Genomic DNA, 27,664 nt, shown 5'->3' with positions numbered 1-27,664 from the left:
CTGATTGCACCCAACTCTAATGGGTACCTGACTTAAGTTGGGGAAAGTAAAGGAGGTTGGTCATTGTGCTGGTCACGTGACACCCTGATCGTAAACATCATGTTCCTTAGAGATCTGAAAGGGGAACTTTATTTACTAACTTTAACGTGCCTGAAAGAGGAACTTTACTTTAATGCGCCTGAAAGAGGAACTTTACTTTAATGTGTCTGAAAGGGGAACTTTACTTACTAACTTTAACGTGCCTGAAAGGGGAACTTTACTTACTAACTTTAATGCGCCTGAAAGGGGAACTTTACTTACTAACTTTAATGTGCCTGAAAGGGGAACTTTACTTACTAACTTTAATGTGCCTGAAAGGGGAACTTTACTTACTAACTTTAATGTGCTTACACTCTCGTCGACACGACTTCGAACCCAATTATTTGGTGTCTCTCCCCTAAGCCCTAACTTTAGCACACAGCCAGCGAGTCCCACGCTTTCAAGCCTGACAACATGCTATTCTAGCCAGCGATAGTGAAAGTAGTTGAATGCCTATTTAACGCGTGATCCACTGACCAGATTGATACTGTTGAGCCTGATAACATCTGATATCAGATACTTATATACAATGAACACTTAAACAGCGGTATCTTAACTACAAGGTGCACCTACGTTTTCATTGTCAAGTGGCAGCCTCCGTTGAACCTGTGGCTTTGAAAGAGTGTTGATTTGAAACAAACCCGATGATCGGAATAACTTAAAATTTAGTTCAATGGTTATTTGATTGATTAGTTGCACTTAAGTTGTTTTTCTTCACTTCAACCTATTGTTATTGGATGGTTTACTAAAGTCAGTGTGTATTTGTTTGGAGATATGATACACCTATTTCAAGTTTGGAGTTAAAACCAGTCCCTCCCTAATAAGGACTTTGATAATTACGTTGCACAGGACTAAAGCAGCGCACTGATTTAATCTAGGTAGCCTAACCTGTCTGGATCAAACTAATTCGTAAGTTACAATGTAAGTTATCATTCCGTTTTTTAATAGCGAATTTTGTGTCTTGATATTATTAGAAAGTACTTTTTAATGATGAATTTATTCTTGATTTTAATTGTTTGTTTTTTTCGGTAATTATTTACCGAGCGAAAATTATAGGTTTTTTTTTTGTTGTTTAATTTTGTTTTTTATATTTACAAAGCATGACATTTTGGTGTCTCGCCTTCATATATAAATATTTTAATGTGGTGTAAAGCAAAGTAATTTGTTGTCATCATAACTAAAGCAAAAAAAGTATAACCTAAGAGCTCACTTAAAATAGATACACATGTCTGTCACGCTAACCCCAATGTTAAAATCTCAGTTTCTAGCAAGCAGATGAGCAATATATATATTGAAGATCTAACTCTGCTGTTATAGATGCGCATCCTAAATAATGATCAATGTAACTCCTAACACCAACTTTCAATAATACTTGGTGACCTAAATCAAAATATGCAGCCCCAAGCTTCTTAAAAGCAATTTATAATAAAACAGAGTTAAAATGCTATTTAACTTTCAGAAAACAAAAAAAAGTTACACCTTTAATGAGATCACTAAATTTAGAGTTAGGCCTACTTCAGGACAGAAGACTGTAACAATAACATGCCATACCATAACTTACAAATACAAAAGCACAACTTCATAAAATACTCAGAAAGACATAAAGATGTAACAAAGGCACATTTCTCATTCCGTAAGTCAAATTAGTACAAGTGCTCCTTCTTCCCTGGTATCACTATCATTTCAAAGCATGAAACGGGTTGCCTGATTCAGCCAGGAAAAAAAACAGCATAGTCTTTAATTAAGTCTAGAATTAACATACACGACTAGGTTAACACATGGCTTTGCATAGGACGGGATTGTCGTTTACGAGATAATATAATAAGAAATTGAAGCTAAAAATATAGATCTATGTTTTTAACTAGTAGAATTTGAACAATATACTTCCTATGTCTAAATTAAAGGTAATATTTGAACAATATACTTCCTAAGTCTAAAGTAAAGGTAATATTTGAACAATATACTTCCTATGTCTAAAGTAAAGGTAATATTTGAACAATATACTTCCTATGTCTAAAGTAAAGGTAATATTTGAACAATATACTTCCTATGTCTAAAGTAAATGTAATATTTGAACAATATACTTCCTATGTCTAAAGTAAAGGTAATATTTGAACAATATACTTCCTATGTCTAACGTAAAGGTAATATTTGAACAATATACTTCCTATGTCTAAAGTAAAGGTAATATTTGAACAATATACTTCCTATGTCTAAAGTAAAGGTAATATTTGAACAATATACTTCCTATGTCTAAAGTAAAGGTAATATATTTGAACAATATACTTCCTATGTCTAAAGTAAAGGTAATATTTGAACAATATACTTCCTATGTCTAAAGTAAAGGTAATATTTGAACAATATACTTCCTATGTCTAAAGTAAAGGTAATATTTGAACAATATACTTCCTATGTCTAAAGTAAAGGTAATATTTGAACAATATACTTCCTATGTCTAAAGTAAAGGTAATATTTGAACAATATACTTCCTATGTCTAAAGTAAAGGTAATATTTGAACAATATACTTCCTATGTCTAAAGTAAAGGTAATATTTGAACAATATACTTCCTATGTCTAAAGTAAAGGTAATATTTGAACAATATACTTCCTATTTCTAAGGTAAATACACTTAAGTCTAGGCAAAAGAGGCCAAACCTTCGTTTGAAGGGGGTTCTAACTCTAAACATTAAAATCCAATTTTTTAAAGTTAGATAAATAATCCATAATTTATAAAAAATTATAACTGCCTTGATAGAAATGCTAGTAAAATCATACCAAAAGCAATATCAGATACAGGATACTTCTTTAATTTTATTTACTAAGGTTAAATTGCTTTAAAAATTGTATTTATGACATTCAGATTCATAGGAGCTAGTCCAGTATCTATCAGGATGTCTCTCTGGGTAGTTCTTGGGAAGGGGGGTAACTACAGTGGACATAAAATGGAGCACAAATGTGGACTTCGTATAGTATACATCGAACTTTAATCGAACTCTCTATCATTGATGAGTCATGCCAATCTGGTTTAGTTGTAGAGAGCTGTGTCTGTGTTTCTTAAAATAGAACATTAATTTGTGATGAAAGGGGGAGAGACTCTAACTATCAAAATGATAACAATTTAAAGAGTGAGAGTGAATGACGGAAAGATAAAAAGAGAGAGGGGGAGAGAGGGGGAGAGAGAAAGCGAGAGAAAGAGAAAATGAGAGAGAGAGAGAGAGTGAAAGAGAGAAAGAGAGAGAGGATGAGAGAGAGTGGGAGAAAGGGTGAGAGAGAAAGCGAGAGAAAGAGAAAATGAGAGAGAGAGTGAAAGAGAGAGAGAGAGAGAGAGAGGATGAGAGAGAGTGGGAGAAAGGGTGAGAGAGAAAGCGAGAGAAAGAGAAAATGAGAGAGAAAGAGAGTGAAAGAGAGAGAGAGGATGAGAGAGAGTGGGAGAAAGGGTGAGAGAGAAAGCGAGAGAAAGAGAAAATGAGAGAAAGAGAGAGTGAAAGAGAGAGAGAGAGAGGATGAGAGAGAGTGGGAGAAAGGGTGAGAGAGAAAGCGAGAGAAAGAGAAAATGAGAGAGAGAGAGAGGGAAAGAGAGAGAGAGGATGAGAGAGAGTGGGAGAAAGGGTGAGAGAGAAAGCGAGAGAAATAGAAAATGAGAGAGAGAGAGAGTGAAAGAGAGAGAGAGAGAGGATGAGAGAGAGTGGGAGAAAGAGAAAGAGGCAGAGAGAGTAAGAGAGCGAGAGAAAGAGAAAATGAGAGAGAGAGTAAAAAAGAGAGAGAGCGAGAGAAAGTTCTGTGATTATCTCTAAGTACTTTCTGACACACTGTGTGATTAAAATGTTATCTGGGTAACTGATAAGTACACATACACAAGTGACACACACACACACGCACATCTAGAGGTATGCAACCTTAAGGCCCACAAATAATCTCATGGATGTCAAATTATTATTGTCGTAACCCCGCCATGCACACCACCATCCAAGATAGTGCAGAAGTTGCGAACTGTTAAAGACTTGGACTAGGCAGGATGTTGACATTAGAGAGAAGAGAACGATTTCCGCCCATGTCTAGAGCCGATATGAAGATACTGCGTTCAAGGCAGTTTTAATAGTGTCCAATATTGTATTGTGTCCAACACACATGAAATGATAATCCAGGGAATTAACTAAAAACATGTTGTGTATTTATGTTCTCGTTATGTGTTGTAAACTGATCTGTTCTTGCTTATGTGTCAAAATGTCTTGGTGTCCAGGTCAGCTTGTGTGTGTGTGTGTGTGTGTGTGTGTGTACTGTGTTATCGTGAACTGTTTGGTCATTCTTGTTCACTAAAGCCTAGGGTCAAGGCATGTTTGTAAAAATGTTTTACATGTTTCGGATGTTCCTTCAGAGTTGAAGATAATTACTTCCTAGTCCAAACCTCCCGCAGGACGACGGGGGGATGGGAGCGGGCAGGGTTTGAACCCTGGACCATCGATAAATCTGAACGACAGTCCAGCGCGCAAACCGCACGACCAGGCAGCCATCCCTGTCTTCTTGTAGTGTTTCATTAGGTTACTACAAAACAATAATTCACTGAATACATATTTTTTTTAAAAATCATATCGAAGATGACCAAGCCCTACATTCTATTCTACATTCTATATATCTATTACATCGACCTTGTTATGTAAAGGGAGACTGATCCTTAAAGGATTACGGGCACGGCACGAACTAAATTGTGCCGATGTGCCTAAACTCAAAACTCAAACTCACATCGACCTAAAAAAAAAAAAACATTTCCAATGGACCTCATTCACCAATCGTAAATTAACACATTAAGCTACGTCATAATATTGATAAAACAAAGAAAAATACGTATCACGTGACAGCCTTTATGGATTACATTATTTTATAGAATCACAAACTCAAAATCCGTCCCCAAAGTGGTCCGCTCAGGCAGGTAAAGAGGCAGTTCTCAATATTTTCAAAAAGAATAACAGAAACTATGAACTACAAAATATCAAACAACTACTAGGGCATCTAATAAAGACGTGTGCCAACTGATTGTTACCTGCTCTCGACTAGGGCATCTAATAAAGACGTGTGCCAACTGCTTGTTACCTGTAGGCCTACTCAGTCTATCGTTCTGACCAATGAGGATGGAACGCGGGAGAATCAAATGTCTTCAACGGTTCTGATGAAAATACCGCGTGGTATGACCTTCACACCATCTTAATCTTAATCTTATATAATACAGACGTTACTTCAAAAAAGAAGATGATTACGTCCTACGCGTCATGCATCTAGTCATGCATATTAACCAATGACTTAAATTCTGCCAAGTCACTGGTTTTCCTGGCTAGCTCAGGCAACCCATTCCATGCTCTAATAGCACTAGGGAAGAAGGAGTATTTGTACAAATTTGTCCTAGCATATGGAACGAGGAATGTGCCTTCATCATGATGGTCCCGAGTTTAAACCCCAGCCCACTATCCTTCGTGCAGGAAGATTGGTTTAGGTTTCTTCCTTTCTAAAGAAGCATTCGTAGCATGTAAACCAAACTTAACACACTATTCGATTTCTTAGTGTAACATTCATTGAATTTTTCGCTGTTCAAATTTTCCCAAGAGTTTGTTAGTCTTCGAGGTTTTTCATTTCACCGGCCCAACCTAAAAAAAAAACTTTAAAAATAACTAGAAAAATGTCAGTCGGTCTGCATGTTATGTACCTAGATCAACGGTTCTCAACCTTTTATGCTCGGCGACCCCTTTTACAATCCCCCGCTTAGCCACCCTCCCCCGCACACACACAGCAATTGAAGAATAGACAATAACAATCCATTTTTTCAATGGTCTTTGGCGACCCCTGGCCAATTGTCAATCGACCCTCAAGGGGGTCGCGACCCACAGGTTGAGAACACCTGACCTAGATAAATAGAAACGAGACCAAGCGTTATAGTAGTTATTAAAGACCAACTGAAGAGGTTTTGGGGTCAATCACAGAAACCGTTTCAATACTTGTTTTCTGTAATATAATGCTTAAAAAAAAACGTGTCTGCAAAATATTTCTTATAAACTTTTCAGCCGTTAACGAGATATTAGCATTTTTAATGTGGGTTTTAGGGACACTAAAAAAAGTATTATTCTCGTAGCCATTCGAGATGTACTTCTCCCTAACTACAGGAGTCCGTGACGTCATAGTATGGAAATCAGGTCACGCTACTAAATTTGGAGCTTAGTGAATTAGTGTTCGCCGGATTAGCCTAGATCCATTCAAGCGTACTAGTATCGAGTTTTAGTCCACCGCGCAACGTGGATCAGTCTACTAGACCTCTTGTTACAGTCCACATGTGGTTGTTTTAAGCATAATCACATCTTTAAATACTCTTTTGCTCCGAATATAAAGGATTTTAAAATATGATTATATACTGTAGCGCATTTGGCTGCAGAAACAGCGGGCTGACGCCTGGCATTCATTTTTTTTCATTTTCCTAAGGATGATACATTGAGAAAACAATGGATAATTAAGATGAGAATAGAAAATTTTACACTGACCTGTGGCGTCGCAACCTGTGGGCAGTAGAGGCCATTTGCTCGATGTCACTTAACTATAATAATTGGCATCGATCGAAAATAGTTGCTCAAAACGCATACTGTAAGAAATGACCAGGCATTCATCCAGACAGCATGCGTCTTAATTTCTAATAGAGCTGAAACATGAATCTTTATCTCTAAAAGAACTGAAACATGAATTTTAATCTCTTATAGAACTGAAACATGAATCTTTATCTCTTATAGAACTGAAACATGAATCTTAATCTCTTACAGAACTGAAACATAAATCTTAATCTCATACAGAACTGAAACATAAATCTTTATCTCTAAAAGAACTGAAACATGAATCTTAATCTCATACAGAACTGAAACATGAATCTTAATCTCTTACAGAACTGAAACATAAATCTTAATCTCATACAGAACTGAAACATGAATCTTAATCTCTTATAGAACTGAAATATGAATCTTAATGTCATACAGAACTGAAACAAGAATCTTAATCTCATACAGAACTGAAATATGAATCTTAATCTCTTATAGAACTGAAATATGAATCTTAATCTCTTATAGAACTGAAATATGAATCTTAATCTCTTATAGAACTGAAACATGAATCTTAATGTCATACAGAACTGAAACATGAATCTTAATCTCATACAGAACTGAAATATGAATATTTATATCTTAAAGAACTGAAACATAAATCTTTATCTCTAAAAGAACTGAAACATGAATTTTAATCTCTTATAGAACTGAAACATGAATCTTTATCTCTTATAGAACTGAAACATGAATCTTAATCTCTTACAGAACTGAAACATAAATCTTAATCTCATACAGAACTGAAATATGAATCTTAATCTCTTATAGAACTGAAACATGAATCTTAATCTCATACAGAACTGAAATATGAATCTTAATCTCATACAGAACTGAAATATGAATCTTTATATCTTAAAGAACTGAAATATGAATATTTATATCTTAAAGAACTGAAACATAAATCTTTATCTCTAAAAGAACTGAAACATGAATCTTAATCTCATACAGAACTGAAACATGAATCTTAATCTCATACAGAACTGAAACATGAATCTTAATCTCTTATAGAACTGAAATATGAATCTTAATCTCTTATAGAACTGAAACATGAATCTTAATGTCATACAGAACTGAAACATGAATCTTAATCTCATACAGAACTGAAATATGAATCTTAATCTCATACAGAACTGAAATATGAATCTTTATATCTTAAAGAACTGAAACATAAATCTTAATCTCATACAGAACTGAAACATGAATCTTAATCTCTTACAGAACTGAAACATAAATCTAAATCTCATACAGAACTGAAACATGAATCTTAATCTCTTATAGAACTGAAATATGAATCTTAATGTCATACAGAACTGAAACAAGAATCTTAATCTCATACAGAACTGAAATATGAATCTTAATCTCTTATAGAACTGAAATATGAATCTTAATCTCATACAGAACTGAAACATGAATCTTAATCTCATACAGAACTGAAACATGAATCTTAATTTCATACAGAACTGAAACATGAATCTTAATCTCTTAAAGAACTGAAACATGAATCTTAATCTCATACATAACTGAAATATGAATCTTAATGTCATACAGAACTGAAACATGAATTTTAATCTCATACAGAACTGAAATATGAATCTTAATCTCATACAGAACTGAAATATGAATCTTTATATCTTAAAGAACTGAAACATGAATCTTAATCTCTTAGAGAACTGAAACATGAATCTTAATCTCATACAGAACAGAAATATGAATCTTGATCTTCTTACAGATTTGACTCCAAGATGGTGAGCCATGATATCCTGAAGTACTTCGCCCTTTTAATAGCATCCATTATCGCCTTCAGCTCTAGCCTTCAGGAGCCCAAATGTGACAATGCCCTAGACAACAGAGGACTCAACGTTTGGAATTGCTCCAGCAGAGGTTAGATTGTCCGGTGATATAAGTTCTTGTATCTGATATAAGTTTGGTTCATGATCGATATTGTTATAGACTTAGACTGTATGAAGATAGATGCTAGTTTTGTTGTTATATCTGTTATAACGGTAGTCTATCCCATGATACTTCAAGAACTTTACAATCAAACGTAGCCCTTGCTTGAAATATTCGTAGTTCTACTTTCCAAATTTTGTACATTGTGACTTTTCGACTATATCCTACACGTTCGCATCAAGCTCGCATTTACCTCCATCTCTAATTATTTTCTTAAATTTTGTTTATTGAAACTTTCCTGTAACTAAACTTTCAACTTCGGATATTATTTACGGTTTATTTTTCATGGTTTTATACAAGCAAGTGAAAGTAATATATGTATATATATATATATATATATGTGTGTGTCGGAATTTTATTTCTCGCACAGTATCGCGTCACCAACTTGACTCTCAGTTTAACTTAGAAATATATTTTGCAAGATATTTAAGGTCACAAAAATTTGCATAAAAGACGATTTAGTCTTGAAATAATTATTTCAAATATTACTGTGTGTGTCAATGACTTTGAATGTTACGCTAAAACGATATATGGACTTTATATATTTGTTTAAAATTTAAACAATTAATTCTCCAACCAGACATTATAGATTTTGAGTTCCTCAAAGGACAGATTCCTGGGAACGTAGAAGTGTTGGATTTTTCCAGAAACCGTTTTACTGAGCTTCCATCGATAGAAGAGAGTCCAGACTGTGATAGGGAATCTCCATGTGAAAACAATACAAAGAATCTATGCCGTCGAGATATTCTGTTTGGCAGGTAGGAAACTGAAGAGTGTCCTTCCACACTCTGGATCTACTGTTCTTTTTTGTCTCTCATTTTTCAGTTAAGTAAAAGTTCCACTAATACAAACAATAAAGCGATCTGGAACTTTATAAAAACAGTTCGTGTTTCCATAGATACGGTTAGGCATTAATATATATATATCAGTAAGTAAAGTTACCCTTTCAGACCTTGTGGTCTATAGGGCAGATGATGTAAAGGTCATCCGATTCTATGGTCAACGGTTAACGAGGGTGTCATGTGACCAGCACAACGACCAACCGCCTTTACTTTTCCCCAACTAATGTCAGGTACCCATTAGAGCTGGGTGGACTCAGAGGCGCCAGAAGATCCCGAAATTAAAAAATCCCAGTTTTCACCAGGATTCGAACCCCGGACCCCGCAGAATTCGTACCTGTTATTAGTAAGAAATAGAGATATAATTTGCTCTAAATTTTTTTTTATGTTCAAAATTTTTATAATTTCAGGAATGAAATCAACAGATTTAAAGACGACGCTCTTCATAACCTGGTTTGCCTCAGGACACTTGACCTCTCTTACAACGAGCTGACGTCAAAAATATTTCATCCAAACACATTTCAGGAAGGTCTGTTTCTCAATTATTTTAGTCTCAAGTCTGGAGTTAGGGGGCTCTGCAAAGTGTTCAACCGTCTTTCAGTCTAAAAGGGGCCTAGCCAATTTTTTTTTTTTTACAAAGATACAAAGTGAAACAAGAAAAAAAAAATTTACAAAAAAAAAAAAAACTAAAAAAAAAACACAAAGCTTATACGCGGTGTAATAGTATCAATTAGTTTAGATCAGCCTAGTCATTAAATTTGTGATTGATCTAGACCAGTGGTCTTCAACGGGGGGCGATATCGCCCCCTAGGGGGCGTTTTCGAGATTTTGGGGGGCGCTGAGAGCCAAAGGGGCGGTAGGGGGGCGCTGGGCACAAAATGGGGCTGTAAGGGGGCGCTGGGCATAAAGGCGGAAAGAAGAAACTTAAGGTGCTCTGAAACAAAACAAATTTAAAAATTCTTCAACATTAAAGCTGGGAAACTAAATATAGACAAAGTATAGTTAACTTGTTTCTAATTTAAGAACAGAAACAGCGTTAGAAATTGAGTTCGGGAATCCCATTTTCTATTTTTAAATTCTTACTCTTTTGTTATGATCGAAGAGTATCTATTGTCCTTGAATCTTTCGCGTATAAACGTTTAAGATTTGATCAACAAAGTAGGTAATACGCCTTTTAGATTATAGTTTATTTTATCTACATATGTTAATATATTGATATGTAAAAGTTAATTGCAAAAAAACATTAAAGGTAACATTTAATAGAATAATTTAACTTTTTAAAAACAAAAAACATTGATAAAATGTTGTTACGAAAACTTACTGGTATGTCATATTTCCTTGAGATTTAGTGAATTGCCACTAGAAAAAAAGTAAGTTCTACTTTGATGGCATTTTCAGATGAGGTTATGAAACCAAGTCGGCTTCACCAACATATAGCGATATCCAAAAATAAGTTAAGAATATTCATGAACAATTATAAAAATCTACAATTAAAACAATATTAAAAACAAAAAACCTCAAAGCAGGATATGTTTTAATGGCTTTTTAGAAAAATGCATAGTTTTTTAAAAATTCGTATGATATTGTTGAAAAATTGATGAAAACTAAATTTATTTTAAAACATATGTAACACAAGAAGACTTTTTTTCTGTTAGAATTGAAATATTATTTCAAAATTGTCTAGTTATGTAGCTTATGAGGACATATTGGAAACCATCAGTGGTTGGACGCTACAATGACTTCATAGGTAATATAGAATAAAGAACAAATCTATTCACTATTCACATTGTGAGTTATGATACACAAGAAAAGTTTAGCCCGCAATTTCATTTCTATTGGACTCTAATTATAAAACTGTAAATAAAATACAAACCTATGCCGAAAATAAGCGCATCTTTCAACAGTTTTATAAAACAAATGATAAAAAAGGTGTTAGACTCTTGTTTTAAACTGAAGTTCGCTGGATTTCGTAAGGGGTTTGTTAATTGTTTTGGCTCGTTTTTTTAAGCTCTGAAATAATTTTCTTTTTTTTTTTTGAGAAACGGGAAGATTCAACAGTTGGCGATGACTTAAAGCAGGCTAAAAAATTGTTTAACATGGTAGGCATCTAACACAAATGAATGAAACGAACCTCCGACTGCTCGGAAAGAAATTGACTTTTATTGATAATATCATTTTCTTCTTTTATCGAGATATTAAATCTATTTTAAAGGGTTTTACAATCTCACATAATTTGTTTGTTAACAAGTGCCCAAGGACACCGATATCTATGCAATTCCCATAACAATGCTCTATGAAGAAATTAAGATTCGCTTCTAAAATTTAGAAAAAAAATATATAAATGACAATTATTAAACATCTGTTACTGACGTTCAAATTGAGTTGCATGAAAAAATAGATTTACAAAACTATGTCTTCAGTAAAAAGAATGTCTTCAGTAAAAAGAATGTCTTCAGTAAAAAGAATGTCTTCAGTCTTCAGTAAAAAGAATGTCTTCAGTAAAAAGAATGTCTTCAGTAAAAAGAATGTCTTCAGTAAAAAGAATGTCTTCAGTAAAAAGAATGTCTTCAGTAAAAAGAATGTCTTCAGTAAAAAGAATGTCTTCAGTAAAAAGAATGTCTTCAGTAAAAAGAATGTCTTCAGTAAAAAGAATGTCTTCAGTAAAAAGAATGTCTTCAGTAAAAAGAATGTCTTCAGTAAAAAGAATGTCTTCAGTAAAAAGAATGTCTTCAGTAAAAAGAATGTCTTCAGTAAAAAGAATGTCTTCAGTAAAAAGAATGTCTTCAGTAAAAAGAATGTCTTCAGTAAAAAGAATGTCTTCAGTAAAAAGAATGTCTTCAGTAAAAAGAATGTCTTCAGTAAAAAGAATGTCTTCAGTAAAAAGAATGTAAACATAGGAGGCACACAGTGGAGTAGCTAGGGTGGGGGTGAGGGAAAATTAAAAATCCCAAATTAGTGCGTTTTTAATTAATTAAATTAAATATTAAGCAAAATGCAGCGGCCCCCCAAAGATGTCAAGCCCCCTAGCCCCCAAACGATGGATATTCCTATCTACGTCCCTGGAGGCACAATAGAGATGTGGCTGCATTTAAATGTTTCAGTAAAATTCCAAAACTGTGGTCGAAATTGGAATTATGTTTTAGCTTTTCGGTAAACATGGTTAACCTAGATTTAGTGCATAACAAAGTTAATGAATAAGCAAAGAAATAGACAGGATGTAGCGACTAGAGGAGACCTTCACCTTGCTTTGGCTAAATTAAAGCTGGAAATTTCTAACATTGTCAGACCGCAGGGGACACAAGGTTCCCATTAGCTTAATTTCATTTTGTAGAGAATTCTGCAATAATAATATTTATATTAAAATATAAAACTAAATTTACAATTAAACCTAAAAACAGTAGGCCCTAATATTCAAAAATTTAAACGGAGACTATTCTTAGGATTTGAAAGAAAGTCTTTACAATTAATTTTTGTGTGTAATCACTGCAAATTATTTGACACAATTTTTGCATAATGATAATATTGGCTGTTATTGCTTTTAATTCCGAAGATTACGGCTGAGTCCACTGTTTCACATAACTACGCAAACCCAACTGCGACCTACATATTTTCCCGAATTTTTATGCAGACAAAGCAGTTGTATGCTGGCTTTTCTTTGAGTATCAAATGTTTGTCCCGCAGTTTTTGTAAGAGCTCTCGAACTGTTTCTCTTAGAGACTATCTGCTGCCAGAGGATGCTGCCAGTTACTTTCCTCTATGCCAGTGAGAGCGAAATGGCGCCTGAATGCCTGAATAAATCTTTATAGCGCTCACGGGGTAGGGGGGCACCTCTGTAACTCAGTCCTCCATAAAGCTCGTCAGACATAGGCCAAGGAGTTCACAACAATCGCCTTTGTCATGCGGTCGTCTCCCAAGCGGGATAAGTGTTATTGACAGCATAAAAATTAATAGATAGATGATATTTTGTTCAAATTTGCCTTCTCACGCTTCTTTATAACTGTTTTTCTTAGAGAGGGGGCGCTGGTGGATTTTTTTAAAGAAAAAAATCGAAAAGGGGGCGGTAGGCCAAAAAAGGTTGAAGACCCCTGATCTAGACCAAGAACAATAAATCTGTTCGATCAGAACTATTTTTTACCGCTTTTTTTTTTTTTGGTTCCGCGCTATTTTCTGCTTTCTCACTACTCTAGGATCCTATCTTTTTATATAATACAGACGTTACTTCAAAAAAGAAGATGATAACGTCCTACGCGTCATGCATTTAGTCATGCATATTAACCAGTGACTAAAATTCTGCCAAGTCACTGGTTTTCCTGGCTAGCTCAGGCAACCCATTCCATGCTCAAATAGCACTAGGGAAGATGGAGCACTTGTACAAATTTGTCCTAGCGCACGGCGTGGGAATTGTACTTTTATCTTTCAGAGAATTTTATTTTGTTTTTGTATTTGAAGATTATGGTTCAGTGTTTTATGCATAATTGCTACTTTACTTTTGAGTCTTCTGTCCTGAAGGCTTTCTAAATTTAGTGATTTTACGTGATCCTATCACGTGTCTGGACCTGGTGGGGGAAAGGAGGAGAAGGGAAGAAAAAGAAATTGATATCTGGGTAAATTTTACAATAATCGGTTTTTTTAAAAGCAATTCCAAACACACACACACAAAATGGGAAACGACCTGAATTCATGTCACACGCCTCCTAAAGCCGACGTGCTAACCCCTCTGCTAGCGAGGTATAGTAGTATAAGTTATATATTGTTTATTTCAACTTTACTTTAAAGCGGCGACCTATATAATGAGGTCTAGTTCAGCTTACACCACCATTTCAGTGAAATACAATTTCCTTCCCGTGTTCGAGATAACAAACAATATAGGTAATTACCATTAATTAACTAACTGGTTAATTTGTTAAATTGATTCTTGCGTTGTCAGTTAAAAGAAATAATTGTACAAAATTTCAGCTTTGGTGTCGGAGAAAAAACGTGTTTAAACCTTTTACCAGACAGACAGACAGACAGACGGACAAAGTGAGTTGATATAAGCTTTGTAAGATCAAAGAAACGAAAAAGAAAGCCTCAATTGGTAATTTAAATTTTCATTGGGACTTATAATTCCAAAGTCCGATCCATTAGAAAAATTTATATTACTATGTCAGTCAGTCTGTCTGTCTGGGTGTAATCTTGTGCACGTTATTTTCTCTCACTCAATCCTAGGATCAAGTTGAAACTTTGCATCAATTGATTTTTATTCGGAACATACATAGATACATGCATACATATATACATACATACTTACGTACGTACATATATATGTACATACATACATACATACATACATACATACATACATACATACATACATACATACATACATACATACATACATACATACATACATACATGACGCGTAGGACGTAATCATCTTTTTTGAAGTAACGTCTGTATTATATAAGATAAGATACATACATGCATAAGTACATACATGCGTACATACGTACATACATACATTCATACATACATACGTACATACATACATAGATACATACATACATACATTCATACATACATACGTACATACATACATAGATACATACATACATACATTCATACATACATACATACATAGATACATGCATACATACATACATACATACATACATACATACGTACATACCTACATACATACATACATACATACATACATACATACATACATACATGCATACATACATACATACATACATACATACATACATACATACATACATACATACATACATACATACATTCATACATACATACATACATAGATACATACATACATACATTCATACATACATACGTACATACATACATAGATACATACATACATACATTCATACATACATACATACACAGATACATGCATACATACATACATACATACATACGTACATACCTACATACATACATACATACATACATACATACATACATACATACATACATGCATACATACATACATACATACATACATACATACATACATACATACATACATACATACATACATACATTCATACATACATGCATGCATACATACATACCTACATACATACATACATACATACATACATACATACATACATACATACATACATACATACATTCATACATACATGCATTCATACATACATACATACATACATTCATACATACATGCATACATACATACATACATACATACATACATACATACATACATACATGCATACATGCGTACATTCGTACATACATGCATTCATACATACATACGTACATACATACATACATACATACATACATACATACATACATACATACATACATACATACATACGTACATACATACATACATACATACATGCGTACATTCGTACATACATGCATTCATACATAGATAGACACATACATATCCCTTACATTTTAATTTATATATTAGATGATGATGACGATGTTAGACTATGATGGGCAGACGATATTGAAGGTCACCGTGTTCTTCGGACAGCGGTTGTAAATTATCGTTCTGCTGGCCACGTCACATCCTTGTTAATATTTAAATAAAAACAACAACATGTGAACAACACATCATTCGCTCAATGACCTCGAAAGAAAACGTCTCTCGTTTCATGTTTCTGTTGTTTTTAGGGGCGTATCATTTCCGGTTTCTTTTTATTCTCAGGGGCCTTGCATTTCCGGGTTTCTTTTTATTCTCAGGGGCATATCATTTCCGGTTTCTTTTTTTTTTATCGCAGGGACGTGTCATTTCCAGTTTTATTTGTTCACAGGGGCATATCATTTTAGGTTTCTTTTTTTTTTTTTTTTTCAGGTGCGCATCATTTGCAAACGCTAAACCTGAGTGGAAACAAATTGGGCGATCTGCCTGACCACGTGCTGGGCTCCCCTTTCCTGCGCAGCCTGCGAGTTCTGGACCTTTCTAATGCTTCTTTGTTGTCCATATCGAGAAGCTCCGTGGACGACCTGGGCGAGCTTAGGCTACTGAATCTCAGCTATAACAGCTTGAAAGAAATCCATAATCAGACTTTTAAGGTTTGTAAAAACAAAAATAATAATAATAATTATGTATTAGTAGCTGTGTATCGGTAGCCGTGTATTAGTATTATTATTATTATAGCTGTTATATAGCGCTACTTTCATGCTTATAGCACGCTCAGAGCGCTTTGGTCCAATCTCATTTGTGGGGTGAGGGGGTATCTAGGAGTTGGTTTTCCGTGCTGACTTTTGGCGCTCAGTAAACGCAACTCTGCCCGAGTCGGGTGTCGAACCTCGAGCCCCCTTCTAGGTAGCCAAGACAAGCCAAGTTCAAGCGCACTTAGCCTCTCGACCACGCCGTGTAATAGTAGTTGTGTTTTAGTAGCTTGTGTATGAGAGTTAGCGTCTTTGTTATAGTAATTGTGTATAAGTATTTGTAACTGTGGATTACTAACTAAGTATAAGTATTAGTAGCTGTGTATTAGTAAGTGTGTATAAGTATTAGTAGCTGTGTATTGGTATCTGCGTATAAGTATTAGTAGCTGTATCTCCTAGATGTCTAAAATAGGGGTGCGAACGTGTTTTGAAAAGCTTATACCAACTCACTCTGTCTGTCTGTCTGTCTGGTAAAAAGTGTGTACACGATATTTCTACCTCACCCATTCTCGGGTCAAGTTGAAACTTTGCACAATTATTCATTGACATGAATCAATAAAAAAAAAAGTAACCAATTAGACAATGAATTACTAGTAATTAATTAATTTGTTTAAGAGCAACTAGGTAAACTAATACTTCAGTATTCACGGATATGACTAAACTTGTTGGGTTTAGTCCCCTTAAATAATTGTTAACACTACTCCTCCCTCACTCAATTCTCCGATCAAGTTGATACTTTAAACAATTATTTACGGTACCTAACAAACTCAAGAATCAATAAACACAAATAGTCAATTAGTCAATTATCGGCTATTAATTATTCTGCTGGATATCAAATAAGGGAAATAACTTGTACATTATTGGTAGATATAGTTTTAAGGGGGTAGTTCTTCCCTTTTGAAAAGCTTTTTTTCTCTAAAGCATTTTATATATTTTGCTTTTGTCTAGATCATGGGTTCTCATCCTGTGGGTCGCGACCCCTTTGGGGGTCGATTGACGATTTGCCAGTGTCGCCTAAGACCATCGAAAATATGGATTGTTTTTGTCTATTCTTCTATTGCTGTGTGTGTGAAGGTGGGGGCAAAGTGAGGAATTGTAAAAAGGGGTCGCCGAGCTTAAAAGGTTGAGAACCGCTGGTCTAGATGGTGGAGTCCGTGTATTGCTACAATCAATGATATGAGCTATTAATTAATTAAGAATGAATGATACTGTCCACTAGTTTGCAGCTTCACGTTTCGGCCCATGTCCGACCGCCTAGCCTCTCCTTCACTTGTCCGCTACGTGAATGACCTATTGGGTACAGTTTACAATACAAATGTTGCCTTCTCTCTCAGGGCCTGACCAACCTAGAATTCCTGGATCTCAGACACAACCAGCTGGAGGTAATAGACCGTGAGACGTTTGGGGACCTGGTCAATTTGAAAGAGCTCTGGCTTTCATACAACAACATTAGGGAAATTCACGTCAACGCATTCTACAAGTGAGTAAATTTAGTGCCGGTTTTAACCCCAACAGTGGGCTCTTTCTCATCATCATCACACTTCATTTAAGTGAGGGCTTGAGAGGCTCAAATCCTCTCTTGCAAAAGGCCTGGACATAAAACCCTGCTGTTTTGCAGAGTGCATACATGTCACCGTACAGGTTGAGAATTTTTGGTTTCCCAGACCTGTCGAGGCGTAGATCAGCAAGTCTGGGGCAGAGATCAGCAAGTCTGGGGCAGAGATCAGCAAGTCTGGGGCAGAGATCAGCAAGTCTGGGGCAGAGATCAGCAAGTCTGGGGCAGAGATCAGCAAGTCTGGGGCAGAGATCAGCAAGTCTGGGGCAGAGATCAGCAAGTCTGGGGCAGAGATCAGCAAGTCTGGGGCAGAGATCAGCAAGTCTGGGGCAGAGATCAGCAAGTCTGGGGCAGAGATCAGCAAGTCTGGGGCAGTCAAACAGAATACGAAACACGGTTTCCTCTCCTTCCCTTCAGCGGGGACACCGTGAATCGAAATTTGGCCATAGCCGTGAGAAATATGAAAATATTGAAGCCTGCCTTTTTTACCTCCCTGTGTGGACCACTTCGGGGGGCCGATTTCGAGTTTGTGTTTTCACACAAACTGCCTTTGTAACCTTTTTTTTTTTTCATTGGGAGTGGGTGTTGAAACTTTGCACAATTATTCATTGGCATAGACAAGACATGAATCAATACCAAAAAAAAAAAATCAATTCATCACAAGGGGTCGTACACTATTCACATATACAACTTTGTTTGCTTTTTGTTTTTCTTGGATATGCGTACAGAAACATTTAATCATAATGAACCTAGCGTTTTTATTTGCGAATCAAAAATTAACTATTTATATAAAATCACTTTCTTTACAAAATATTAGCTTTCAGAACATGACCTGTTTGTTGCATTAAGTAGGTCCCTTTAATTTACCTTTACCTTTACCTATCCCTTAGTCTGTTTGACTGTTGGGGCACCAGGCAAGACTTGTCGACCGTCTTTCTCCATTCCTACCTTTTTTTTTTTTTGCCTTGTTTAGAACCTCTCTCAATGGCATACCCGTCCATTCTTTAATGTTGTCCTCCCATCGCTTTTTCTGTCTGCCTCTTCTTCTTTCCCTGGCACTGTTCCCTGAAGGAAGGTATTTGAAGGCCCGTAGATCTTGTAATGTGGCTATAAGTTTAAAGCTTTCGTCTTTTAACAATAGTTAGCAGGTCATCATGGGGTCCAATCGCTGCAGTAACCCTGTCTCTGATCTCTTGGTTTGTGATGCGGTCTTTGAATGTGATGCCTAGGAGTTAGGGTTAATTACATCTGTAAAAAAAAAAAAAATTTGCGACATATTTTGAATTTGAAAAGTATTTTCTTTTGTCTGTAGCGATACAACGCTGGAGAGGTTGCACCTAGAAAACAATAGGTTTCACTCGATACCCTACAGCGCTATCAACAAGCTGCCTCTTCTTCATACGTTAAACCTTAAAGGAAACCCAATCGTCGCTGGTAGGTTTACAAGTTTCGCCTCTTTTTTTTTTTTTTAAATACTTTTTTTTTTTGGCATGGGGGGGGGGGTGAAATTTTGCACAATCATACATTGGCGTAGATAAGTCATGAATCAATAAAAAAAAAAGATTAAACAATTAGTCAATTAGGGAAATTAATGCTTCAGTATTCACAGATATGGCTAAATAGCGTTTCATTTTTCTTAGAACTGCCAACTTTTTATTACTTCCTCATCCATTCACGGATCAAGTTGAAACTTTAAACAATAATTCATTACAAGTAACAAAGCATGAATCAATTTAAAAATCAACCAATTAGTCAATGAATTATTGGTTATTAACTATTTTGTTTGGTATCGAATAAGGCAAATAACTTCTACTTTACTGAGAGATATAGTTGCGCGGAGTTATTTTCCTTAGATAAGCGTTGATTTTTTTTTTATTTACATTTTTTTAAAATATATTTTGCTTGATCTCGATCTAGTTACCAGAGATTCGCAGGAAAACAAAGTGCGGAGTCTAATTCTGGACAACACTCCACTGACGTCACTACAGAGCTACGCCCTCGCCTCTTTCTCTTCCCTTGAATATCTCTTCATTAGCCACACGGTAGGTCTACTTTCTCTGCCCCTGAATATCTCTTCATTAGCCACACGGTAGGTCTACTTTCTCTGCCCCTGAAGATCTCTTCATTAGCCACACGGTAGGTTCTGAATATCTCTTCATTAGCAACAAGGTAGGTCTACTTTCTCTGCCCTTGAATATCTCTTCATTAGCCACACGGTAGGTCTACTTTCTCTGCCCTTGAATATCTCTTCATTAGCAACAAGGTAGGTCTACTTTCTCCGCCCTTGAATATCTCTTCATTAGCAACACGGTAGGTCTACTTTCTCTGCCCCTGAATATCTCTTCATTAGCAACATGGTAGGTCTACTTTCTCTGCCCTTGAATATCTCTTCATTAGCAACATGGTAGGTCTACTTTCTCTTCCCCTGAATATCTCTTCATTAGCAACACGGTAGGTCTACTTTCTCTGCCCCTGAATATCTCTTCATTAGCAACACGGTAGGTCTACTTTCTCTGCCCCTGAATATCTCTTCATTAGCCACACGGTAGGTCTACTTTCTCTGCCCCTGAATATCTCGTCATTAGCCACACGGTAGGTCTACTTTCTCTGCCCTTGAATATCTCTTCATTAGCCACACGGTAGGTCTACTTTCTCTGCCCTTGAATATCTCTTCATTAGCAACACGGTAGGTCTACTTTCTCTGCCCCTGAATATGTCTTCATTAGCAACACGGTAGGTCTACTTTCTCTGCCCCTGAATATCTCTTCATTAGCCACACGGTAGGTCTACTTTCTCTGCCCCTGAATATCTCTTCATTAGCAACACGGTAGGTCTACTTTCTCTGCCCCTGAATATGTCTTCATTAGCAACACGGTAGGTCTACTTTCTCTGCCCCTGAATATGTCTTCATTATCAACACGTTAGGTCTACTTTCTCTGCCCCTGAATATCTCTTCATTAGCCACACGGTAGGTCTACTTTCTCCGCCCTTGAATATCTCTTCATTAGCAACAAGGTAGGTCTACTTTCTCTGCCCCTGAATATCTCTTCATTAGCCACACGGTAGGTCTACTTTCTCTGCCCCTGAATATCTCTTCATTAGCAACACGGTAGGTCTACTTTCTCTGCCCCTGAATATCTCTACTTTCTCTCTGTTTAGATATGACGGCACTCTGGAAATGAAAGTTCTCTGTATGTAGATACAATACAAACAAGAAAAACATTATAAAAAAAAAACAAAAGCTTATAGTATTGAGCGTACTTGTATCAAATTAGTTTGAATCAGTCATGTAATTAAATTTGTAATAGATCTAAAGCATTTCTAAAATAAAAATAAAAAAGTTGGAACGACCAGAATTCAAGGATCAAGCCTTCTCGGGCTTCTCAAGCCGACACGGTAACCACTCTGCTAGTGTGGGGCTTATGAAGATGGAAGATTGTATAGATATCTTATGTTTCCATAGTCTCGTCCTATTTGTCATGACGATGTATAAAATAAAGAGACTAATTTAGCTTATACCACTACTTCAGTCAAGTACTAATTCTTTCCCTTGTTTGAGATACGAAACAAAATAATTAATTACCGATAACGAAGTAGTTAGTTGATTAATGTTTTAAATTAATTCTTGTTTGGTCAGGTAAAAGAAATAATTTGTGCAAAATTCCAGCTTGATCTGCGATTGGATGTGGGAGAAATAACGTGTACAAACTTTTTAGCAGACAGACAGACAGAATTGATATAAGCTTTGTAAAAAATACAAGCCCACATTTATAACATATAAAGCTCAAAACTCACAAGTTGCTAGCCTTGGATAATCCCCCTTTGACTGTCGAGTACGTGGTGGCTGAGAAGCGCTTGCCTTTCTAACCGTGGGTTCTCGGGTTCGAACCTCAGTGAAGATTGGTATCTTGAATTTTGGCGTTCTTAGGTCCTCAGAGCTCGCAAAAACCTTCTATCAAGGAACAGTAACAGGAAAAAGAAGAGGCAGAAAGTATAATAGATGGGAAAACAACAAAAGAGAATAGACAGACCTGAAAGAGATTATATCAATGGCAAAAGACAGAGAGGAATGGAGAAAGATGGTTAACAGATCTTGTGTGGTACCCCAACGGTCCAACAGACTAAGGAATAGGTAAAGGATGCCCATAAGTCCGCCCAAATGTGATGGGTATATGGCATTAGTTGGGATTCCGATGGAACATCCAAACTTACAAACAAACTAACAAACAAAATATTTTAAAAAAAAATACTTTAAAAAAAAACAACAACAAAGCTTAACTAAGACATAACTCCATATTTATAACTATATATCTCTATGCTGAAATATTTGTCTCCCTTTTGCTATAAAAAATTAACTACCACTATTTAATTAGCTAACTGATTATTTTTTTAATTGATATAATGATATAATTTGATCCGAAAACGGGAAGTGGGAGAAATAATTTGTTCGAAATTCGTACCAGACAGACAGATTTGATTTAAGCTTTGTAAGGATGGACTCAACGCTTCTAGTGGTGCCACGTTTCTCCCCCAAAAGCTACGGCCTGCGGGCTTTTTCAGTGCACGGCCCAAAGGTATGGAAATCACTCCCCATAGATCTCAGACAGACAACATGCACTACTTTTAAGAAGAAAATTAAGACCTATCTGTTTAAAACATTATTAGATTAATTAGTCATTTATGTTTGTAAAGTTATCACAGTGCCTTGAACCTACATTTTTATAGTTAACAGCGCACTAAAAATTAAATTATTATTATTATTATTATTATTAAAAATAAGACCATAACATAAGTCTGTGCGTCTGTGTGTTCTACGTCTATCTACCCGTAAAATATTTATAATAGGCCTTCGATGTATTTTTTTTTTATTTGTTGATTTCTCAGAAACTCAAAAGCATTCACCCTAAAATATTCGGCGATCATCCGCCAAAGCTGAAAGAGGTCGTCCTAGAAAGTAACCACATCGCCACCTTGGCGTCGGAGTCGTTGCCATGGCAGCAGATGTCAACTCTTCGTCTCGACGGTAATCCAATCGAATGCAACTATTCCGTCGCATGGATTATCTCATCGCCTGCTCTCAAAGGGAGGCTAATGTGAGTACTAGCGTAGTCTGAGTAGCTCATCTTTGTGGAATGGTTCTTCAGGTCTTTCTAGAACTTCTGCAGCCTTGGAGAAGGCGGGGAAAATATGGCAGTTGATCAGAGGGGTAGTTAGGATTGGGGATGGAGGGGGAGAATTTAAAAAATTCCCCCGGGGCCCCAACTTGAGGGGGGCCCCAAAATGTTTTTTACATTAAATATTAAATATTACGTAAAATGCAAGCCCCCCCCCCCAAAGAGGTCACCCCCCCGGACCCCCAAATGATGTCAAAATTCCTAGCTACGTCACAGCAGTTGATACCCCCAAATGTGGATGGCTGCCTGGTCGTGAGGTTTGCGCGCTGGACTGTCGTTCGGATTTATCGATGGTCGAGGGTTCAAATCCTGCCCGCTCCCATCCCCCGTCGTCCTGCGGGAGGTTTGGACTAGGAAGTAAACTATCTTCAACTCTGAAGGAACATCCGAAACATGTCAAACATTTTACAAACATTTTACACAGCCGAAGTTGGTTAAATGGTCATATCTTTCTGTATAAATTATAAAATTGGTGTAATTAAATAATTAAGGATCTATCCTAAACATAGGGTTACCAGAAGTCCGGTAAAAAAATTGGACGTGTCCTCCTTATTGGGGTCGTGTCCTCAGTCCAGCGGGCATGTCGTATACCGAATACACCAAAGCGATTGCTATTTATAGTTTCTTCGTCCTGACTGAAAACACACTTGAAGAAAGTCTGTCTTGGGACCAAACGAATCTGTCTTGTAATAGAGACATGGCCTGCCTGCGGCTTCTGTGCGGGACTGAAAATATTTTTTACAGTTGATTGTCTAAAAAACACTTGTATTCAGTCAGTGTGGACCCTGACAAAGTCCTAGACTCCATCATGAAACAGGGTTGATGACCAAAATCTAGCTTAAATATTTTGAGAATATTTATGTTTGTATATTTGAACAGACTTCTGTTTATCTATTTATTATTCAATGTTTAAATATTAGAACTGTAAATATATTCGTTTTTCGGTGTCTTCTAAGTGAGTTTCGGGGTAGGTGAGTTCGTGAGGATTTGAGAGGGCTTAGTGGGTACGGTCTGAAATGCTGAAATATATGGAGGTGCCGAATGACACATTGACCATTATACAAGTACTTTTATAATATTTTTTTATTTTTTTTTATATTTTTTTACAGATGCAGTGCTCCACCACAATTGGCTGGCAAGGAACTCAAATATCTAAACGCTGAGGACCTACAGCGTTACATTTCCTTCGACAACATTCTTATCCTGATCCTTGTGCCGGCCTCATCCCCATTCCTGGCGATCTGCGGGTTCTTGATCTGGAAGCGTAGGCGTCACTTCACGTGCTGTGGCCCCCAAGTGGGCGGCCAGTACGTGTCCGTATTCACCCGTGACGCCAACGGCAGTGGCGAGGACGCCGTCTCCGTGGAGATGAAGGTCCAGTTTAGCCGGCTGAAGTCTGTCAGCAACGAAGGCGCCAAAGACAAGAGAGCGCTGATCAAGTTTGAGAGCTTGCCGCAGAGGGAGGATGAGGAGGACGAGATATAAGATCTTACTATTTACAACTGCATGGTGTTTGAAGCTGTGATCCGAGAGAGAGAGCAGGACCCACATAAGAGAGGACTAACTAAACAAGACTTCCACATGTTGACACATTTTGAAATCGAATGACTGCCATGAATTTAATCGGAGCAGTAGTATAGACTCAATTGATTAGCATGAAGTAGAAAACAAAGTTCTAAGATAAACGAACAAACGAAAACAACGTTCTGGATTCTAGGTGGACAGACAAATAAGACAAAAACAAAGTTCTAGATTCTAGGTGGACAGACAAATAAGACAAAAACAAAGTTCAAGATTCTAGGTGGAAAGACAAATAAGACAAAAACAAAGTTCTAGATTCTAGGTGGACAGACAAATAAGACAAAAAACAAAGTTCTAGATTCTAGGTGGACAGACAAATAAGACAAAAAACAAAGTTCTAGATTCTAGGTGGACAGACAAATAAGACAAAAACAAAGTTATAGATTCTAGGTGGACAGACAAATAAGACAAAAACAAAGTTCTAGATTCTAGGTGGACAGACAAATAAGACAAAAACAAAGTTCTAGATTCTAGGTGGACAGACAAATAAGACAAAAACAAAGTTCAAGATTCTAGGTGGACAGACAAATAAGACAAAAACAAAGTTCTAGATTCTAGGTGGACAGACAAATAAGACAAAAACAAAGTTCTAGATTCTATGTGGACAGACAAATAATAAGACAAAAACAAAGTTCAAGATTCTAGGTGGACAGACAAATAAGACAAAAACAAAGTTCTAGATTCTAGGTGGACAGACAAATAAGACAAAAACAAAGTTCTAGATTCTAGGTGGACAGACAAATAAGACAAAAACAAAGTTCTAGATTCTAGGTGGACAGACAAATAAGACAAAAACAAAGTTCAAGATTCTAGGTGGACAGACAAATAAGACAAAAACAAAGTTCTAGATTCTAGGTGGACAGACAAATAAGACAAAAAACAAAGTTCTAGATTCTAGGTGGAAAGACAAATAAGACAAAAACAAAGTTCTAGATTCTATGTGGACAGACAAATAATAAGACAAAAACAAAGTTCTAGATTCTAGGTGGACAGACAAATAAGACAAAAACAAAGTTCTAGATTCTAGGTGGACAGACAAACAATAAGACAAAAACAAAGTTCTAGGACAGACAAACAATAAGCAAAAAACAAAGTTCTAGGACAGACAAAGAAGTGAGAAAAAATACGGACAGACAGACATTAGAAAACAAGTTCCAGGAAGAGAAATAAGCGAAAACAAAGTTCTATAAAGACAAACAATCCAAAACAAAGATCCACGAGACTCACAGCACAGAGATAACAGAATATCTCTGACCACATGTTTACATCGTTTGAAATCACTGAAAACAAAGAACTGAAACGAATGTCAAAGGATGAGTAGTGTAGAAGGCCCCACTACATTTTGTACCGCATAACTTGCACAACTTCATTAATCGCATGACATTGAAAACTCAATCCTAATATAAATTCTTTAGTAAGACCCTTTATAAAGAGATGAGTATGCACTGCAGCTTTGCAATGAAGCTGATTACGCTAAATTGAAGATAATTAGTTTTAGTTAGTTTTGGTTATTTCTTGCTGCACGTGCTGAATAGGCAGAACGCTAACAATAGTTTAGAATCCAGACAGACGACAGCCATGAATAAGATTATGGATACCTCCAACAAATAAAGGAATAGATCTAGATCACAGACCTATATATATATATATATATAAATTGTGTCCATGCTACATAGAGCTCCAATCTTTTTTTTTTTTTTAAATTTTCAAAACTGAAGTTAGATCGACTTTCCAGAATTTATAAAAGCACTAGCGTCAGATATACCCTGATTTTAAGTAACCGGAAATTAATTCCATCTTCCAGTCTATATATTAAATGTCTTTGAATCCGGATCAACTCACTGAAGATTGTTTTAATATTTGTTGTAAGTTGCAGCAATAACTAGTTCAAACTTTGGACAGTCATTTTCACTATGATATTATTGGATCCTAAGCCTAGCCCTAACCTTTAAGGATGAATTTAACTCTTTCTCTCCGTAATTATTTACCACATTCTGGTGGAATCAACGTTGGCATCGTCAGTTAGGAGAGAAAGAGTTAAACATGAGCGCACCTAAGGATCTCCACTCCTCTCGATCAGTAGCCAACAGCTTTTGCATAAATAATAATAATTTTAAAAAAAGGCCAATCCATTCCTCTACATGGCCTACCATTTATTTTTTTGGCGTGCTCCAATAATGTGCCTTTAAAAAAAAAGTTGTAGGCAATTATAGAGACTTATTTTGAATGATGAAAACTTCAAATATAAGTTTAAAAAATGAGCAATTATTATGGTGCACAAATACTACATTTATTTCATGTATATATATCATTGACTGATTTGTTTATTGTTATATCTTCTCTTTTTCATTCATACGTTGTTGCATCATTAAAAGTCACTTTCCTTCATGCTTTCTAGTCGTTGATTTCGTTAGGCCCTAAGGTTTACCAGTTGAGGTGGGCTCAGACAGCTGCAATGTGGGACAGGACCCTATATAAAAAAATCCAGGGTCGACATTTTTATACATATTTCTCTTGCTACAAACAAGCAAAATATTGTTGAAAATACTTTTGAAAAATATAAAGCTTATATAGGGGAAAGAACGGCACATTTACAACCATATATCTCAATACTGTAACATTTATTTCCCAATTTCTATGTCAAACAAAATTAATTAATGACCACTAATTAGTAAACAAATTGGTTAATTTTGTATATT

At 36.0% G+C, this 27,664-nt stretch overlaps 1 protein-coding gene across 4 annotated transcripts; it reads left to right on the top strand.

Moving 5' to 3' along the window:
- Nucleotides 1–647: 647 nt before the first annotated feature.
- Nucleotides 648–26,172, top strand: LOC106078764 (leucine-rich repeat transmembrane neuronal protein 3-like). Of its 4 annotated transcripts, none has more exons than XR_008778604.1 (11): nt 648–999; nt 8,435–8,586; nt 9,236–9,413; nt 9,905–10,023; nt 16,336–16,556; nt 17,990–18,135; nt 19,523–19,644; nt 20,128–20,252; nt 23,095–23,303; nt 24,494–25,820; nt 25,951–26,172. XR_008778604.1 is itself a non-coding variant. In XM_056033450.1 (10 exons), exons 2-10 carry the CDS (start codon nt 8,448–8,450, stop codon nt 24,867–24,869), a joined length of 1,635 nt encoding a protein of 544 aa, XP_055889425.1. In that variant the 5' UTR covers nt 648–987; nt 8,435–8,447; the 3' UTR covers nt 24,870–26,172. The 4 variants fall into 4 exon arrangements, 2 of the variants coding, with proteins under 2 accessions (XP_055889425.1, XP_055889423.1); XR_008778603.1 differs by having other exon boundaries at nt 24,494–25,905; XM_056033450.1 differs by having other exon boundaries at nt 648–987; nt 24,494–26,172.
- The last annotated feature ends 1,492 nt before the right edge of the window (nt 26,173–27,664 follow it).

Source organism: Biomphalaria glabrata, chromosome 6, assembly GCF_947242115.1.
Source record: "Biomphalaria glabrata chromosome 6, xgBioGlab47.1, whole genome shotgun sequence".
NCBI lineage: Eukaryota > Metazoa > Mollusca > Gastropoda > Planorbidae > Biomphalaria > Biomphalaria glabrata.
This window is presented reverse-complemented; position numbering and strand designations above follow the sequence as displayed.

Excerpts from the sequence above, each read along its gene's own strand:
- LOC106078764 (XM_056033450.1), top strand. The coding sequence starts at position 8,448 with ATGGTGAGCCATGATATCCTGAAGTACTTCGCCCTTTTAATAGCATCC. Across the intron at positions 10,024-16,335 it reads TCCAAACACATTTCAGGAAG|GTGCGCATCATTTGCAAACG; the intron begins GTCTGTTTCTCA and ends TTTTTTTTTCAG. Across the intron at positions 23,304-24,493 it reads GCTCTCAAAGGGAGGCTAAT|ATGCAGTGCTCCACCACAAT; the intron begins GTGAGTACTAGC and ends ATTTTTTTACAG.